This window comes from Monodelphis domestica, chromosome 1 (assembly GCF_027887165.1).
Source record: "Monodelphis domestica isolate mMonDom1 chromosome 1, mMonDom1.pri, whole genome shotgun sequence".
NCBI lineage: Eukaryota > Metazoa > Chordata > Mammalia > Didelphimorphia > Didelphidae > Monodelphis > Monodelphis domestica.
This window is the reverse complement of record NC_077227.1, coordinates 203,049,899-203,069,611: the sequence shown is the minus strand read 5'-3', so window position 1 is coordinate 203,069,611 and position 19,713 is coordinate 203,049,899. Positions and strand designations below refer to the sequence as shown.

The window sequence follows — 19,713 nt, the reverse complement described above, 5'->3', positions numbered from 1 at the left end:
TATTCCATACCATACAACAAATATTTTTACAGGTAATGGAAGGAGAAAAAAAATAAAACCTATCAATGTGTTGGAAAAGCCAAAAAATGTGTGGAATGTACCATACTCGTGGATCTCTCACTTCTTTAAAGGAATGGAGTGGGGAAATAATTTTTAAAATCAGTTACAGGAAGACATGAAAGTATAGGTTTACTAATGCCCTAGTTGTGGAATTGTGAACTTTTCCATCCATTTGGGAAGACAAATTTGGAACTAGGCCCAAAAGGCTATAAAATTGTACAATACTACTACTGGCTCTGTATCCCAAAAAGATAAAAGAAAATAGGGAAAGAACCTATACCTACAAAAATATAGCAGCTCTTTTTGTGGTGGCAAAGCATTGGAAATTAAAGGGATGCCCATCATTTGTAGAATGGCTGAACAAGTTGCAGTATATGATTGTAATGGAATACTCTTGGACTATGAGTGGGGATGATTTCAGAAAAATCTGGGAAGACTTAGATGAACTGATAAAAAGTGACATGAGAAGAACCAGGAGAATAATGTATACAGAAACAGAAATATTGTAACTACAATCAATTATGAAAGACTTAGCTACTTAGCTACAATGATTGAAGAACAATTCCTAAAGACTCGTGATTAAAAATGGCATCCACCTCTAGAGAGAGAATTGATAAACTCTGAGTGCAGGTTAAAGCATATTTTTTTCTTGCTTTTTGTGTAACATTGGTAATATGGAAATGTACAATATGATTTTACTTTTGGATGACAGTGAGTTATTGTACTGGATAAGACATTTGCATGATGAAAAATATCTTATTTCTTGCCTTCTCAATGGGTGGAGAGAGGGAAAGAATCTGGAACTCAAAATGAATGTTAAAAATAAATAAATCAAAATTTTTGTTTTTGTTTTTAAAACCCTTACCTTCCGTCTTGGAGTCAATACTGTGTATTGGCTCCAAGGCAGAAGAGTGGTAAGGGCTAGGCAATGGGGGTCAAGTGACTTGCCTAGGGTCACACAGCTGGGAAGTATCTGAGGCCAGATTTGAACCTAGGACCTCCCGTCTCTAGGGCTGGTTCTCAATCCACTGAGCTACCCAGCTGCCTAAATCAAAATTTTTAAAAGAAAAAATCAGTTATATTTCTGAACCTCAATTCTTTTATCTATAGGACTGTTGTGAAGATGAAGTCAGATCTATACATAGGTGTGCTTAGAAAAAATAAAAATTTTGCAAATTATTATAGTCTAGTATGATAATATACTAAATTCATACCAAAATGAACTTTAAGGTTAAATCTTTATAATTTGATTTGGCTAAAAACATTCCATTTGGCATCCAATAAACTCCAGTGCATCCCTATTACCTCCAAGATCAAATATAAAGTCTCTCATTTCAAATTTAAAGCTTTTCAAATGGGGGCAGCTGGGTGGCTCTGTGGGTTGAGAGCCAGGCCTAGAGACTGGAGGTTCTAGGTTCAAATTTGACTTCAGACACTTCTAGCTGTGTGACCCTGGGCAAGTCACTTAACCCCCACTGTCTAGCCCATTGTCTACTCTTCTACCTTGGAACCAATACACAGTATCAATTCTAAGATGGAAGATAAGGGTTAAAAAAGAAAAAGTTCTTCACAGACTTGACCTTTTCCTCCCTTTCCTGTCTTTGTCTTCTTATACTCTACTACCTTCAGCAAATTATGATCCAGCCCTAGTGGGCTCCTTGCTGTTCTTCACATATATCTCTCCATCTCTCATCTCTTTGACTTTGTTACTGGCTGTTTCCCATCTCTGGAAGGTTCTTCCATATCATCTCCACCTCTTAAAATCCTTGGTTTCTTTCAAGACTCAGCTCAAATGCCACTCTCTGCTGAAGGCCTTTCTCAGTCCACCTAGATGTGAGAGAGCTTCCCTTCCAAAGTTCCCTTTCATATACTTCATATGTAACTTGTATGTGTTTATTTATCTAAATGTTGTCTCCTCCATTAGAATACAATAGGTTTTGCCTTTTCTCACCTCCTCAGCCTCTAACACAGTGCCTGCCACATTAGCAAAGGTTAGGGATTGAACTTGTGATTTCATTAGTATACCTCCCTCACCCCTGATTCCCTACCTCGTTAGACACCAGCCCTAATAATCCATGTTGGTCTGCAACTTATAGTTTTAGAGAGTTGTCTAGAGCATTGAGAATTAAGTAACTTGTCCAGGGTTACATGTGTCAGAGACAGGGCTCAAAAACAATACTGAAGGGCTTGAAAGTCTTCTTGATATTGAGACTGCTTTTTTATCCACTATAATGCATGCCTCTTACTATAATTTTAAATAAATGATAAACAATCATAAATAAGTACACAACAGTTTATTGATCCACATTGTTGTCTAAGCAGAGTCCAAAAAGGTCTAAAAGTAGGACCAGAGGCACATGATTCACTTCCAGAATTGGATAAAGAAAAGGTATAGTATTCCTGCCCATTATACACTACTTCAAAAATACAGGTGTAGATCATTCTGGCCTCTCATGCAGAGGCATAATGTCACAAGGTAACTAGGTTCAGCTATGCTAACGTTATCTCTAATTTATTCTGTATGCATATTTTTTGTACAGTTGTTTGTAAGTTGTCTCCACTCAGTTGTAAGCTTCTTGAGGGCAGAGACCATTTTTTGCCTTTCTTTGTATCTCCACAGCTTAGTATACAGTGCCTGGCACAGAGTAGATGCTTAATAAAAGCTTGTTGAATTGTCTAGTCCTATCTAAAGCTCAGGCTACTTTCAAGGTATCTATATGGGTGGTTGTGGTTGAAAGGACCAAGGTGAATCAACAGTCCATTTCACATTAAACATAAGATCTATCATTTGATTAGAATATGTAACAAATGTTCAAAGAACCTGTTAATTTTCAGCTGGTTCTTAAACTTGAAATTGGCCTGAAGATTTTGAGATACTGCCTAAGGTTTAATTCCCATGTTCATGGCATTTCAAAATTTGAAATAACTGGGCAGCCTGATCAGCAGTCTTGGTGTTAATGAAATTAATAGATTGATGAATAATGTACTGTAATCAGAATCTTAGAGATGGCAGGAACCTTGGGAAATGGCTAAGATATCAAGGAATCATGGAATCATAGAATTTTACAGAAGGAGGGGACATCACCTTTTCTAAAATCCTCATTGAATAATGTTTCATGTAGACATCAAGCTCCTTACCCCCTCAAAAAATGTATAAAAGAGATTCCATAAAGTAAGCAGAGAGATTGTTTCTATTGCTCCATGATCTTCGAGCAAAAGTACTGGAGTTAAGTTCTCTTGACAGTTTCTGAGTAGGTTTCATTCGTTCAACAAGTATTTATTGAGCAACTACAGGTAACAGCTTTCACATCTAGAGTAAAATGTCAGGCTTTTCCCATCTGCCAGCTAACCTGATTTCATGCCCTAGGCATGCTACTGGTTGGATGATTATCTCTTTAGAGCAAGATGACAGAAGCAAACAGTTCTTAGGAAGAATCCACACTTCCCTGCCTGAAAAGCAGGCTGCAATAGCAGTGATAAGCAGGCCTGTAGATAAGTCAGTCAGTATTAATCTACAACATTTATTGAATACTCTTTTTTTTTCTATGAGTACCATACTAGATACTATGGGAAGATAGCACATATGTATATATGTGTGTGTGTGTATATATATTCATGCACAAAATAGCTCTTGCCCTTGGAATTTCTACAGTCCAATGTGGAACTCAGGACAACAGAAAGGGACACAAAGCTGTCTTACTATATATAGGATTGTATAATTCAGCAAGAATAAGCATAAGTGGCAAAGAGATGGTTCTTTGATTTGAATTCGTGGGATGAGTGAAAGGACTATTTCATAGAAGACGTGTTTTGAGTCATTTTGAAAGTAGGTCATAGATTAATGGAAGAAGGAAAGTATTTCAAGCAGGCATCTGTCAAAGGACAAAAATATGCATAGGCTTGGTTTGTAAAATCTGAAGGTATTCCCTCATCTCTCACTCCCCCAACCCCCAGGTGCTTCTTTCTTGACCTTCCTTTTAGACAATGAAATTAACATATTTACACTGTGGCCAAAAATCGCTGGTTTTTGTATCTTTTCCGGTTAGCAACCAACCTCCTTAGCAACAGAGGAGCCTTCCTTTGGTCTACTGCTCATTTTGATAGATTCTCCACCTCCACCCAGGAAGTCCAAGCTTCATCTGACACCCAAGAGATTCTCTGACACCTTGCTCTATTCTCCATCTCTCTTGGGATCTTCAGGGAATGCAAGCCACAAATGATCAAGGGACCTAGATCCAGTTAAAGATTAACAACTGACCTCACTTAGTTTGCTTGGCTCCATTCCTACTCCCCATACAGAACCAGAGCTCCAGCTACAAAACAAATCCACTGGGCATATTTATTGCCAGGGAGGAGGTACAAAAAAAGAGGCTGTTTTTGTCTTTGTTTTTTTTTGAGGGCCAAGGTGCAAATATATTGCACAAAACAACTCGTCTCTTCGCAGCAAAGATGGAAAAGACTTCGTGGAGGGTGGTCAGAATTACAACTTTTCAAAGCCATAAGGGGCCTCAGGAACCCTTCTCTTGTCTAACCCTTAGATGTACGGGAATTCTTTCTACAATATCTCTGCTCATCCAGTCTCCACTAGAATATCTCCAGTGACAAAAAGCTAAACCAAATTAACCAAATGCAGCCATCCGTGAATTGAAATTTGTTTGTTTTTATTTTTGTTTTGGTTATAGGACCAAAATTTGCCTCTCTGAAAATTGCAGGAAGGTCTGGATGGGGAAACTGAGACTCTGGCAGTTCTCTAGGAGGTAAAGAAAGGGCACACACAGCGCGGAATTGGTCGGAGATCTTTCAATCAATCAAGCAGGCTTTTATTAAGCCTTTGCTATGTTCTGGAAACTATTCTAGGGGTTGGGCATACAATAGATCCATTCATTCATCCATCCATCCAGAGAACGTTTCATCCTACGGGTGTTCGGGAGCGAACCTGTGCCTGAGCCCCCAAGACCCCGAGGCAAAGGTACTCAGGAAGATACCCCAGAAAGAGAGTAGTAATTTGAGCACTCTCCCACCCGGTTTCCCTAAACCTCAGGCCCCACTCTGAAGTGACCCACCGCCTGTCACATGCTGTCAGTCTCCGAGCAACCGCTACCCCCGCCTTCCACTCGGCCTCGCCTTCATTTCCAGTCCCACCCCGCATAGCTTTTCCTTGCAGCCAATCCGCAAGCAGAACCTTGCCAGCTCGGAAGACGATTGGAGAAAGCGCGGTGCTCATCACTCGCAGACTCCGCCTGTCAGGTCATTTTGGCTGAGAAGGCGAAGGTGGAGACAAGTACTCTGCGGCTACCGGAGCCAGCCGTTGGGGTAGGTGAGGGAGGGACCGGGAGCCGGGGACCCTGTCTCTGACCACTCTTCTCCGCGACGCGGCTCCATCCGGGTCTGGGGGCGGAGCCGTGGTTGTCGGAGAGGGTCCAGACTCTTGACTTCCTTACCAAGCTTAGGTACGGTGGCCTCGGTGCCCCAGGCCTAGCCCCACTCGGAGCTTGTCTGAGCGGGTTCCTGGGGCCTGACGAGGTAGGGAGCTGCCATTGCCCTTGCTTTGCTATGAGGATTCAGTCAAGGGATGACTATTGTACAGCCTCCCCAGCTAGAAGTCTTCATCTGTCTCTTTCACTTCCGGCCTCTAGGGTCCAGCTGGACCTTCCTGAAGCCATCCAGCGCTTCCCTTGGGCTCCTGCACTTAGAGATCCCCCAAAATACTGACCGTGCAGGTCAAGGATAGATCAATTGCCCGACTTGTGCCAGAAGACTTAGGAGAAAAGATAGCACACATTCTTAGGCTAATTAATAAAACATTTATTAAGCGCCCACTATGTGCCAAGCACATTGCGAAGTTATGGAGATAGAAAGCCAAACTAGCCCTGCTCTCAAAGGAGCTCTTAGTCAGATGAGGGATGAAGACAACATACAAACAACTATGTACAGTCAAGATATATACAGGATAAATTGGAGCTCATCATCAGAAGGAAGGCACTAGCATTAAAGGGAGGGATCAGAAAAGGCTTCTTGTAGAAGGTGGAGTTTTAGTTGAAATGTGAAGGAAGTCAGGGAAGCTTCGAGGTGGTGATGAGGAGGGAGACAGTCCTAGGCAAGAGAAAGTAAAAATGCCCAGTCAGGAGGAGTGTCTTAGTTAAGAAACAGCAAGATGACAAGTGTCACTTGATGAAAAAGTAGGAGGGAGGGGTGTGAGGTGTAAGAAGACTAGAAAGATATGTATGTGGGGGGGGGCAGGTTATGAAATGCTTTGAAGGTCCAACAGTATTTGATCTTGGAGGTGGTAAAAGAACTAGAGGAGTTTATTGAGTAGGGGGATGATTTGGCCTTTCAGGAAGTTTGTTGAGTAGAGGGGATGTCTTGCTCTCTCTACTGCCTTGGTTGATATATGCATATGGGCATGTAGGTAAGGTACTGTGGAAAGCATTCAATTCATTAGGCACTTATTGTGTGCTGTGTGCCAGGCACAGAGAATACAAGACACAAATATGACACCTTATGACACTCAAGTCGCCCACACGATTCTGGGAAGAAATAACACAGAGAAGTAAACAAAACCTACAAAGCAATGGTAGATGGGGAATGGCACACTAAAAACTGGAGCAATTAGGAGAAGGTTCTTATAGAAAAATGTATTTCTGAGCAGAGCCTTTATAGGAGTTATGGATAACAAGGTGGAAATGAAGAGGGAGAATATTCCAGGCATGAAAACAAGAATCGGAAACTTTTCTAAATTCCAAGAGCTTCTCTCTTAAATATTAAGTACTTATTAGTAATTCGAAGGCCTAACAACCTAGAGTTTGGCTTATTTCATTTGTCAGAGTGCTGCAATTTAGAGTCAGAAAACTTGTATTCCAGTCCTTGCTTTGCTACTTACTACTTTGTGTACTCTTAGAAGGTCTCTGGATACTCTGGATAAAAAAATGAGAGTATTGGAGCTCCTTCCAATTCTAGAATTCTAATTCTAAAGGCATGGAATTTCACTTTACAGTCTAGACTCTGGTTTCAAATGCCAGATATACCACCTCCGTGGATCTTTATTTCCCCATCTGAAAAATAAAGGAACTTCTCTTCCTTCCCCTGTAATACCGGAGGAAGTCACACAACAGAATTGGGCCCCCCACAAATTTATGTTATCTCATCTCAGCTTGATTGGTTTTCTATCTCTCTCTCCTTAGCAGCTGTTCAAATCTTGTTTTCTCTCTTCAAGCCCCCAGTGCTGCCCCCATACCACCTGTGACTCAGCTTAGCAGATGTCCTTGTTTCTTGTTTTACAGAGAATGTCAACACATTGAGCTTTCTCATTTTCCCAATTCCATACCTCAAAACCATTTTGTACTTTAAAAAAACCCATAGATTCCATTTGTTTTTACATCCCTTTCCTTTCTGATTATACTTTCCCCACTTTATTCTTTTCTGCCTTAACTCTATTATCTGAAGAATAAATAGCCCTTTTCCTTGCCAAGGCCAATGTTGCTACTTGGGTCCTTTTTCCTTTCCCCTTTCATATCTTTCAGGATATTGTTCCATTGATAATTCCTTTCTTTCTTGTTTTCAATGGGTGCTACTCACTGGCTTCTCCCCTGCCGCCTACAAACCTGCCCAGATCTCCTCTATCCTTAAAAAAACCAAAAAACTCTATTGCTATCTTTAGTTTCTACATTACTTTTCCCCAAAGTAGTCTTTTTTCATTCCCCAAACCAAAGAACAATCCTTTATAATAAAGAGTAAATAAGAAAGGAAAAAAATAGACATTTCTACAAAACTAACCAATTTATCAACTGATGACAAAAGTATATTCAGTAGACTTCATTCATAGTCCCTTACCTCTGGTAAAAGGGTGCATTCTCTTCTTTAGGGCCAAACTTGGTCATTATTGGTCATTATTATATTGATTATAGAGTTCATTTTTTGGTTGTTCTTTCCATTTATATTATTGTAGTCATTGTATATACATTACAGTGCATATTGTTTCCATAGCACTTATCTCAGAGTAAGCACTTAATATTTTTTCATTCTTATTTCTGCATACTTCCCTCTATCAGAATGAAGATATCAATATACAGGATAAATCAGAGATAAATTGGATAAAGGGAAGACACTAGCATTAAAGGGGAGATTGGGATAGGATTCTTGTAGAAGGGGAGGTTTTAACTGAACCATGAAGTTAGGAAAGTATTGAGGTAGAGATGAGGAGGAAAGAATTCCAGACATGAGAAAGTAAAAAGGCCCTTTCGGGAGATGGAGTGTTTTATTCTAGGAACAACAAAAAGACGTGTCTTTTCATGCTTCTATGTATTCTGCCTGGTCATATTTTCTTACAATGCAGTAATATTATACTTATATTCATGTACCACAGTTTATTTAATCTGTTCCCCAAATGATGGGTATCTATTTTATTCCCAGTTTTTTGATATTACAAAAAATTTTACTGTAAATATTTTGGTGTATATTACCTTTCTATCTTAAATTGCCTTGGGGTGTGTGCCTATTAGCAGGATCTCTCCTACCTTTAAGAAACTTCTACTTTATCTATATATCCCCTCAAACTACTGTATTATATGTCTCTCTTTTCATTGGCAAACTTTTCATGCCTTCTTTGCTTCAGCTTAACCCCCCCCCCCCCAGCTCCAATAGGTAGCCTGCTGTATCCAAAGTTGGTACCATATAGAACTGCACTTCCCCTTTTCTATCCCAGACTGTCCAAGAGCCCACCCCAACTTCCAAAGCTCCCTTCTCCTTTCTTTGCTAGAAAATTAACCCAATGTATCCTAAGGACTACTGGACCTTGCTATCCAGTCAATTAATGAATAAACATTTGTTAAGAACCTACTATGTGCCAAGTACTATGTTAATTTGGAAGATACAAAAAGAGGCAAAAGACAGTCCCTGCCCTTAAGGAGCTAACAGTTTAATGGAAGAGAAAACATGCAAACAAATATATACAAACCAAGTTAAATATAGTATTAGTGGGAAATAATCAACCGAGGGAAAGCATTTGAAATTAAAGGGGTTGGGAAAGGCTTCCTGCAGAAGGTGGGGTTTTAGTTGGGATTTAAAGGAAGCCAGAGAGTCAGAGAAGAGGAATGAGAACATTTCAGGTATGAAGGAGGATAGCCAGAGAGAATGCCTGAAGTGGAGAAATGGAGTGTCTTGTTCATGGAACAGCCAGGAGTCCAGTGTCACTAAATTGAAGAGTAAGTGTACAAAGACTGGAAAGGTGGGGCATCTAAATGACTCAGAGGATTGAGAGCCAGATCTAGAGATGCAGGGTCTGGGGTTCAAATTTGGCTTCAGACACTTCCTAGCTTTGTGACCCTGGGCAAGTCACAACTCCAATTACCTAGCCCTTAACACTCATAACTTGGAACCATTACACAGTATTGATTCTAAGACAGAAGGTAAGGGTTAAAATAAAATTGGAAAGATAGGAGAGGGCTAGTTTATAAAGGACTTTGAATGCCAAATAGCGTTTTGTATTTGCTCTTAGAGGCAACAGGAAACCACTGGAGTTTATTGAGTTTGGGGGGAGGAGTGGCATGGTCAGACTTACACTTTAGAAAAATCATTCTAATAGCTGACTGATTGGAGTGGGGAGAGACTTGAAGCTTGAGGACCCACCCAACAGGTTATTTCAGTAATCCTTGCATGAGGGTATAAAGGCCTGTACCAGAGTGGTGGCAGTGTTAGGAGAGAAGGGTGTATATTCAAGAGATGTTGCCAAGGTGAAATGAAAAGGCTTTGGCAAAAGTGAGGTGAGAGTGAGGAATCCAGAATGACTCCTTGGTTGTAAGTCTGGGGGACTGGAAGGATGTCATTGCCCTTTATAGAAATAGGGAAGAGAGCTGGAGGGAAATTTTAGGGAGGAAGATAATGAGATCCATTTTGGACATAATGATGTCTCCTGGACATTCAGTTCTGAAGGCAGTCAGAGATACAAGACTAGAGGTTGGGGCAGGATAATTGGTAGGTATCCAGTCTCACCCCTTAGGACCTCTGATCCCTTCAGTCTGCTCAGCAGCTGAACTCTCATATGTGTCTTTCCCAAGTAGAAAATGAGCTCCTTTGGAGCAGGGACTGTCTTCTTTTCCTCCCTTTCCCTTGCCCTCATCATTGCTACATATCACAGGGTTTGGCATATAGTAAGGCTGTTCATTTTCATTCATTCATGGTGAGGTCTAAAGTTTGTGTTTGTGGACAGACATGTGGATTGCATTAGTTCTTAGAACATTGAGAGTCTCTTAGCAAAGATCCAAAGGAGTTTGGCTTATCTATCAACACAGGAAAAATCCAAGTGGATGAGGAATATCTATTGGCCAGATTTTAACATGTATTTGGATAGACATCCTGTTGAATTTGGCCAATATTAAGTGTGTCTGGGAAAGTGAATTGGGCCCACAATTGAATAGAAGGACAATAGTGGGCTGGATTGCTTTTGAGAAAGCTGGCCTCAAACTTCCCATGTAAACAAAGTCATATCTTTTGATTACTTTTAATTGGTATTGCTAGATGTCAGAGATCTGGTATATAACTGCCTTGGAACTAAAATGAGTATCACACAAAGAGCAATAAGAGGCCCAGGAAGGGTGTGAACAAACTGCAACATATAATCAACAGGGAACTTCAAAGAAGAACAGATGTAAAAGATGTCATCAAGAAATTGTGTAGGATAGAAAGAGAAGATGGGCTGGTCAGATGGCAAGAACAAAGAGGGACAGGTGGGTAGTCAGAGTGTTCCACCTTTTTGCTGTTAGGAGAAATTAAAATAGGGCTCTAACATGTTGGGTGGACATCCTGTGGCAGAGTTTTGGGAGGATGTGGACAAGAAGTTTGGAGGGTGTGGTCTCTATCATTGGGGGGAGTTTCTGGATTGATGAGATCACTTGCCCATTTAGGTACATCAAAAAATAATACACAAATTAGGAACAATGGACAAAATTAATAGAGCAAGACATGAAGTAAATGATAAAATACATATGGAATATTTTTATATTCTGTTTAGTTGTAATTAGGTTTTGCTTTTCTTTGACAGTAGTAATTATTTAAATTCATTTTTCTTTTTTATTTGACATTTTTATTTAATTAATTTAGAATGTTTTTCCATGGATACATGATTCATATTCTTTCCCTCCCCTTCCCCCCCTCCCGTAACCAATGAGCAATTCCACTGGGTTTTATGTATATCATTGATCAAAACCTATTTCCATATTATTAATATTTGCACTAGAGTAATCATTTAGAGTCTACATCCCCAATCATATCCCCATCAAACAATGTGATCAAGCTTAAATTCATTTTTAAAATTAATAGTGAATTATTTTTTAAACCTTAAGCCAAAAGAGTTAACATTCATCTTTCAACTTCCAGCAATGTTGCCCATAACATCTTTTTTGGAAAATTAAGTAAATATTTAAATTGATTTTTTTAACATCACTGGCACTTCCTATTGACTCACCTACTCTTCACCTCCAGAATCCTTTCTCCAAAAATAAAATTATAGTTAAGTAAAACAAATTGGCATATTTGCTATGCCTGACAACATCTGTTGCATTCTATATATGTCATCCACCATCTCTCCATTGAAAGGAGGGAGGCACTCTTCTCAGTAGTTCATCAAGCTCACAATTAGTCAATGCTTTGATTAGAGTTCTAAAGTCTTTCAGTGTTGTTTTTCATTACATTATTACTACATTGAAATCTGAAGTTTCTTTGAAAACAACTCCTTTAAAAGCTTATTAGATATGGGGCAGCTGTGTAGCTCAGTGGATTGAGAGCCAGGCCTAGAGATGGGAGGTCTTTGGTTCAAATTTGGCCTCAGATACTTCCTAGCTGTATGACCCTGGGCAAGTCACAACCCCAATTGCCTAGCCCTTACCACTCTTTTAACTTGGAACCATTACAGAGTATTGATTCTAAAACAGAAGAAGAGTTTAAAAAACCCCAACAACAACTTCCAGGAAGTGAAAGGGATGGGAGGGAGACAATATGGATCATGTAACTTAAGAAAACTTATGTGGAAATTCATTATTACATGTAATTGGCAAAAAAATACTTTAAAAAAGCTTACTAGTATCTCTTTTTAGATGAATAGGTGATCGATTATATACTTTATGAAACATAAAAGTCATTTCTTACAAATTTTTATGGTAATGATAGAATTACAAATTTTAGAGTAATGATAGAAAAGAGACAAGGGTAGTGGGAAATAATCAGTGATGTTTGTTTTTTCAGTTAAGGGTCCAAATGAAATCATTTGAGAGCATTGATTCTACTGTTCCAAGGTCCAGCCGGGACCTCTGGGCAGAAATCTGTTCCTGTTTGCCAAATCCTGACCAGGGGAATGATCCCAAAGATGCCTTCTCTGATTCCTTTATGGATTTATCTTCTGGGGGTAAAAATGAGAAAGAAGCTGCAGTCTTGACTGTTCGGCCGGATCTCAAGCCTTGGGCTCCTTTGCAGGATTCAGAAGTATATTTAGCATCTCTAGGTGAGTACTGAGGAGCTTCTTTGTCACTATGTAGCATGGTGGTTCAGTTTTATTTGCTTGATGCATCTTACCTGGTTTTCTGTATAGCTGAATTCTTTCCATCTTATTTTCTTGCCCTACGAGTTATTTTGGATTATGTTTTTTTAAAGTATCCAACCTTCCCCTAGTGTATAACTTGGCTTTCTTGTTCTTTCTGTCTCTTACTGATCATACTGAATTTTATTTTATTTCTTACTGTTTTACAGACTATTCCTTCCTTGTCAGAGGATGGTCCTGCTTTTCAAAGAAGCCCCAGATTTATTGTCATTCCTTAAAGTTTGACTGAGGAAGGGAGTGGTGGGCCTATAAACCCCATGTGGGATCCTGAGAAGTATCCATGTTAGGTTTTGGTTTTTTTTCCCCAACCCTAACCTTCTGTCTTAGACTCAATACTAAGTATCAGTCCAAGACAAAAGAGCGGCAAGGGCTAGGCAATTGAGGTTAAGTGACTTGGCTCCAGTCACAGAGCTAGACTGTATGAGAGGCTAGATTTGACCCTAGGACCTTCAGTCTTCAGACCTGGATCTCTATCCAATGAGCCACCTACCTGCACCCCCTGGTTGCTTTTTGATATGAGGAAAAACTGAACTAAAATCAGCTTCTTGTTGATTTGCTTAAATTAGGATAAGAATGTTTGCATTGACTACCTTACAAGGCTGTTGAAAGTATCAAATAAAGTAATGTATGGAAAACATTTTGCACAACTTTGCTACATAAATGAGTCACTATTCTTTATGTGATAAGATTGTTAGAGAACAGATGACATCTTTAAATATTGGAAAGGATTAGACATGTTTTTCTTGGCTTCAGAGTATATAATAAGATCAATGCATGGAAGATTTTGAAAAGCAGGTTTTGGTCCAATATCAGGGAAAAGTTCATAACTATTAGAGCTATTTCAAAGTGGAATGGACTGCCTCAGGAGGTAGTGACTTCCCCTTTATTGGATATTTGTAAATTTAAGGCTGGATAATCACTCATAAGGGAGATTGTACAAGAAGAGACTTCCTCCCAAGTTGAACTTGGTGACCTCTGAATTATTTTCCCAGTGCCAAGACTGTGCTACTACAGTGGTAAGACATAGGAACTGTCATAATCATAATAATAGATTCAAAGCTAGAAGGGATTTGAGAGTCTATCTATTCCAATTCCTTCATCTTAAATATGAGGAGGCTGAAGGTCAGAGAGGGTTAAGTTGACTTGCTCACCCACTCTTACCTTGGTAGTGAATATCTGAAGTAGGATTTCTGACTCCTGAGTCCAACACTTTCTCCATTACACCACAAACTGCTTCAAATCCTTTGATACTTGGGAAATATTCTTATCTCATTAGTAACACATTAAGAAACCTCCAAGTTGATTGCTTCCATACTGGCCAAATTTCATATATTTTATTTTGATTTTTTATTAACTTTTTTTTTAGATGGTGACATTTTTGAGCCTTGTCCTTAGATAGTCAGGGTGCAAAGAATTTGGAGTTTATGTCATGCCATCTTATTCACTGGTTACAGGGATAAATATTATATTGTTTGTTTGACTTTTGTGGCATCTGGTCCATTCTGAAGAATCATATGGTGCTTAAAAAATTAAAATGAGTAAAAATTTTTGTAGAAAAAACTTTAAAAAAATTTTTTTAATGTCCTGTGAGATAACTGTAGAAACCTTGATGATCAGGAAATAATAATCATTGTTTTAGGATGATTTAGGAAGAAGCAAATTGAACAGAAATACAGATGAAAGAGTGAACATAATTTTTAAGAAACAACATGGAAAGGTAAAAGGGGAAGTTTTAGGGTAATGATAGAAAAGAGACAGGGATAGTAGGAAATAATTAGGAAGATGAAGATATTGATTTGTTGGGATTCTATCTGGGCAAAATAAGTGAGTCATAGCTATGGCTGAAGGAGGAGAACATTGCAACATGGTAGTTAGAGGTATCCAAAGCATGTGTTTAATGACTGATAGAAAAGAAGCAAAAAGACAAAGATCCTTTTGATTCTGTTAGAGCCATATGCTTATTGGACATTCACTACACATGTAGTAATGATGACTATTTCAGGTGATGGTCACTGGTTCTGAATTCTATATTCCATTTCTTCTTTATTTATTACTTAGGTGGGTGACTGTAATTACCCTAATTCCTTCTCTGAGAGGTAGAACCATTATGGTCAACTGTGTAAGAGAGGCATAATTGATTGGAGTATTTAATGATGGCTCTTATACTTTACTACTAGAGGTCTCTTTTTTTTTTTATCAGCTTGCAGTAGAAGGTTCTGAAGAAATGGAAGCTTTCCATGTCCAAAACAGGATTTTCCCGAGACCAGAACAAGCATAAATCTCATGAAGAATTTTCATCTTCAATTCTTATATATTTGAAAAAAATACTCAATTTAAAAACAATGATTTTGTTACTTGAACCCTTTCCCCTCTCTTCAAAGAGAAAATGGAAATTGCTTCAAGCTTTAACACTTAAAGTAGTTGTTTTTTTGGTGGTGATTTACAACTTGATAATAATTCATAATTGTTCTTATTAATGGACTCTCTTAAAAGTTAAAACCATTTTAAACTTTAAATTTGTACATTTTTTGGTTGTCCTTTGACATGGGCAAAACAGTCATTTTGGCCTAGACTTTTACATATTAATACATATGCTGTAAAGAAAAAATAAAATGGGGAAATTAAGTGAATGACAATGACATCTCTGCCACATTCTTTCAAGTAAGATTTTTTATTATTATATTTGTAATTAATTTTTTAATTGCACTTAAAAATAAAATTAATTAAATCTATCACTATACAACATATTGAGCACATTCGAAGGGAAAACAAGATACCTTGATTTATTAGGTTTGAATGTGTAGGCTTCAACTTGAACAACTTAAAACATCTCCTTTTTTTCAACCTTTAATTAAGAATTTAATCACAGAAAGATCTTAAACGTTTCATGTTATTGAGTTCTCACCAAAAATAATTTTATGTCTAATGAACTATTGGATATTTCATCATTTTCTCTAAGTCATCTTTTCAAGTTCTTTCTCATGAGATTTGAAAAAGTGCTTCATGTCACTGTATTAAAAAGAAAAACCGTATATGTTCCTTGGAGAGATTCTGTTGTTGATTTGGAAAATGACAGTATTCACATTGTCAGGAGAAACAAATATTCCTTGGAGAATAACATGCTGGGCTTTTGTGATTACAAAGAAAATATACAGTTGCTTTGATTATAAGGTCCTGTAGGTTTTACTGTTTTAGGGGTTTGGGGTTCAGAATGGAAAAAAGGACATTGTGAAGGTAAGAAAAAAAATGTTGGTTTCCCTTATTGCCATTACTGATTCAACTCCAAGTTAATTTTGGAGGAATTGATCAGTGTTGAAAGAATTTGAATAATAAACATTGGTTTTTCAGACTTAACCCAAGTCTCATTCATCATTGGGAATCTTTCCTTTTCCTCTTAGAGAAGAAACTAAAAAGAATTAAGGGTTTAAGCCAGGAAGTGACTTCCAAGGACATGCTTCGTACCCTTGCCCAGGCCAAGAAAGAATGCTGGGATCGATTCCTTCAGGAGAAGTTAGAATCTGAGTTCTTTATGGAGGGCCTTGAGTCTGATGAGAGGTAATGAGCCGCTAGGCAATAATATTTCTCTATATTCATATAGCATAATTTGTTTCAGATTTTCTCATTATAGAAACAATCTGATTTCTGAGGACTGCTTTCTCTTTCCTCCTAAATCAAAGAACAATCCTATGTCTTGATATCGGTTAGTTATCAGATTTGTTCTTTGTTTTTGTTTTTTTTAACTATTGCCCATATTTTTAGATATTGAAATATGTCCTCAGAGATTATCCTTTTAGGAAGGTCAGCCTCTTATGTATACATGTTATAAGCTTATTTTTAATGATATATTTTATTTTAATCACACTCAGTTCTGAATATGTCCCTTTCTTCTACTAAAAGAGCCATCTTTTGTACCAAGGATGAAAAAAAGAAAAATAATTTAACAAAACCAACCAACATATAAAAGTCTAACAGTATATAATGTGCAATATTTCGTATCCAAATTCCCCACCTCCTCCAAGAGGACTAGAAAAGATACATTTTCTCAACTCTTCTCCATGGCTAAGCATGGACATTATAATTTATGTATGTATGTAGTGTATAAACATATAAAAACTCTTGCCTTCTGTCTTAGAATCAATACCAAATATTGACTCCAAGGCAGAGGAACAGTTAAGGGCTAAGCAATTGGGGTTAAGTGACTTGCCCAGGGTCACTATCTTAGGAAGTATTTGAGGTCAGATTTGAACCCAGGTCCTCCTGACTCCAGGTCTGGCTCCCTATCCACTGAGCCACTTAGCTGTCTTTATGTATATATAGTCTTAAGGTACTTAATTTAGTCGTGTTCTACTTTTAGCAAACTCCTCTTCCATAATACTTACTGGGTATCTACCCCAAGTATCGTGGTGACATAAAAAAGTAAAACACATATAATTCTTGTTCTTGAAGCTTGCAACTTGGAAAGTATATGTATGTGTGTATATATATATGTATATATATAACATATATGTGTGTGTGTGTGCGTAGGAAGAGAACTAATAATACAAGGCAAAATGTCTTAAATGAATATTCTGAATAATTGTTATGAATAATAAGTATAAGAGTAAGAAATCATTGTGGGCAAGAGTGGGGAGGTAATAGGCCCTTACACGGCAGCTATTCATATGTAAAGGGAAGTTTATCAGTTGGATGCTTTTATTTTGGGAACTTCCAGTAGAGGGAAACAAGAAAGCCACTCACTTGCGGGGGATGGGGGCAGGACGTGCCCTATAGGAATGAAAAGGCAAAACATTGCTCACAGTTCTACTCTTCTGTTCTGATCAAATGTTCAAAGCAAAAGATTGGTGGGGGATGTGGAGGGAGAGTAAATAAGCATGGTAATCCTTAAGAGAATTGGTCAGTGATGTCTATTAAGTTCACCTTCTATCCCTGCTCTTTTGTAGTACTTTGGAACATTTCAAGAGGTGGCTGCAGCCAGACAAAGTGGCCATCAGTGCCGAAGAGATACAGTACCTGATTCCGCCAGAGTCACAGTCTGAGAAGCCCAGGGAGGAGCCAGCATCTGTGGAACAATAAACCACACACACCACGCAGCTGTCACAGGTCCCTGGGGACCAGTGGAGTTCTCAGCAGCAAGTAATGAAAGGAGAGTTGAAGGTTAAAAAAAAAAGAGAAGCAGCCCAAATTTCCACTCCGCAAAGCAAACAGCTGCAGGCCCCTGAAGACCAGCTTGGGATTTAGCAAATGTGATTGCTTTGGATGAAGTGACTGGTCCAGTGCATGCTGCACCCAAATTTTTGCTTTTCTCTCTGCTGTTTGCAGCTTTTCCAAGCCCTGAAGCTTCAGGTTAGATTTCTGTTAGTAATCTGATGAAGGACCAAGCATGGAAAATGCTTGGAGAAATTGAGGCCCTAAGCTTGAATGGACAAATTATGTGAACTTTTCCCCTTCCTTCATGGGTAAATGAACTCAGAGCTCTCATATTGCTGGTGGTAGCCCTACATGGCAAGAGATTCCTGTTTAGTAGAACAAACCTATCAAACTCAGTGTTCTCTGTTCATGTTCCAAACACCTTTTTAATTTTGTAAGGGCACAGGGGAGGCAGAGTCTGTCTTCTCAGATGCCAACCTCTCTCAGATTCTACTCAATGTATTAAATAATACCACTTACCTGACATTTGTATGATGCTTCACAATTTTTAAAGCCTACCCACCAAAATTATCTTACTTGATCCTCAACACAGTCCTGTGATCTGGACAGGTCAGGGATGGTTATCCCTATCTCATGGATGAGGAGAACTCATTTGCCCAGGATTATGTCTATGATTCGAATCTAGGTCTTCTGATTCTTAATGCAATCCTTCCCCCCCCTAAATGCCAACTAGATTAAGTGGCAGACTCCTGATGAAAAAAGGATCATCTTTTTCCTGTTGTCTGATTTGTTCTAGGGAGGATAGGTTTGGAATGGGGAAAGTGTGTATGTGTGTGCACATGTACATGTTTGCGTGGTACAGCCACAAGTACTTTTCTACTTCATTTTTTCTATCTGCCATCTGAATTTAAAAAGACCAGGTTGTAATTATAGTTTAAGATGGTTTTATTTGGTTCATATTAACAACTCAAAAATATGTGGTCATACCTTGTGGCAGTTCTCCTAATTGAGCCACAAACTTTTCTGTGTTTAACTTGATATAATTTGGTATGTACTATTCATAAAAAGCTTTTCCCATCTTAATACCTGTTTATATGTATCATCCACCTCATGGTACTTTGAAAGAGAAAAGGAAGAAAAATGCATGAAGCAACAGAGCTGGTCCCTGCATTGCCCATGACCTTCAATTTAATGAATATCCTTCTAACAATATGAACCCCAGGTCACCACTATGGGCAGTGTTGCTTCTGCTGCCAAGGCTCCACAGTCTAATTCAAGCAGTGAACTAAGGTAATTGGTGCCTTGGTAATTGGTTCCAAATTCAGATGGAAAGTCTTATAAAAACCATTGGCTTGTATCTCAATTGAATGCTTAGTTTGAAAGAAAAGAACCTTGGCTACATACAGATGTTTAAATTTCTTTAGCAGCCTTTGGAAATATTTGTCCCTTTTAATTAGCATTACATATTTTGTTCAGGGAGGATTTGGGAACTATGCTTTTAAGCAGGAGGCTTCATTCAGTTTGGTATCTTAGCAGCCATGATAAATCCAGAGAGCTATGCTACTGTTCCATTCAAGGAAGCTGGAGTTGGCTCCTGGGTTTGCTGCAAGCAAGACAAAAGAAAACCGTCTCTGATTATTTTCAACATCTTATTTGTTCTTTGTAGTCATCTATTGGCTTTACAATAAGTGATTGCATTTTTGTTTTTAAGATTTCAGATTTTATCATTTTTAGAAATAATATTTTTTTCTTGGTGACAGTAATTTTTGTTAAACCCTTGCCTTCTATCTTAGAATCAATACTATGTATTAGTTCCAAAGCAGAAGAGCAGTAAGGGCTAGGCAATGGGGATTAAGTGACTTGCCCAGGGTCACACAGCTAGGAAGTGTCTGAGGTCAGATTTGAACGCAGGACCTCCA

General features: G+C 38.4%; 1 protein-coding gene and 1 non-coding gene across 4 annotated transcripts; both read left to right on the top strand.

Annotated features, from left to right (window-relative positions):
• The first annotated feature begins 5,212 nt into the window (after positions 1-5,212).
• CCDC32 (coiled-coil domain containing 32) lies at positions 5,213-18,317 on the top strand. 3 transcript variants are annotated; one of them, XM_056810274.1, is made up of 5 exons: positions 5,239-5,373; positions 10,681-10,781; positions 12,295-12,550; positions 16,045-16,201; positions 17,587-18,317. In XM_056810274.1, the coding sequence occupies exons 2-5, from the start codon at positions 10,746-10,748 to the stop codon at positions 17,717-17,719; spliced, it is 582 nt and encodes a 193-aa protein (XP_056666252.1). In that variant the 5' UTR covers positions 5,239-5,373; positions 10,681-10,745; the 3' UTR covers positions 17,720-18,317. The 3 variants fall into 3 exon arrangements, with proteins under 3 accessions (XP_056666254.1, XP_056666252.1, XP_056666253.1); XM_056810275.1 differs by having other exon boundaries at positions 5,318-5,373; positions 10,573-10,781; XM_056810276.1 differs by lacking the exon at positions 10,681-10,781 and having other exon boundaries at positions 5,213-5,373.
• Positions 5,359-5,441, top strand: MIR7311 (microRNA mir-7311). The gene has a single exon (NR_127522.1). It is a non-coding gene; the product is annotated as a microRNA mir-7311 (primary transcript).
• Positions 18,318-19,713: the final 1,396 nt, after the last annotated feature.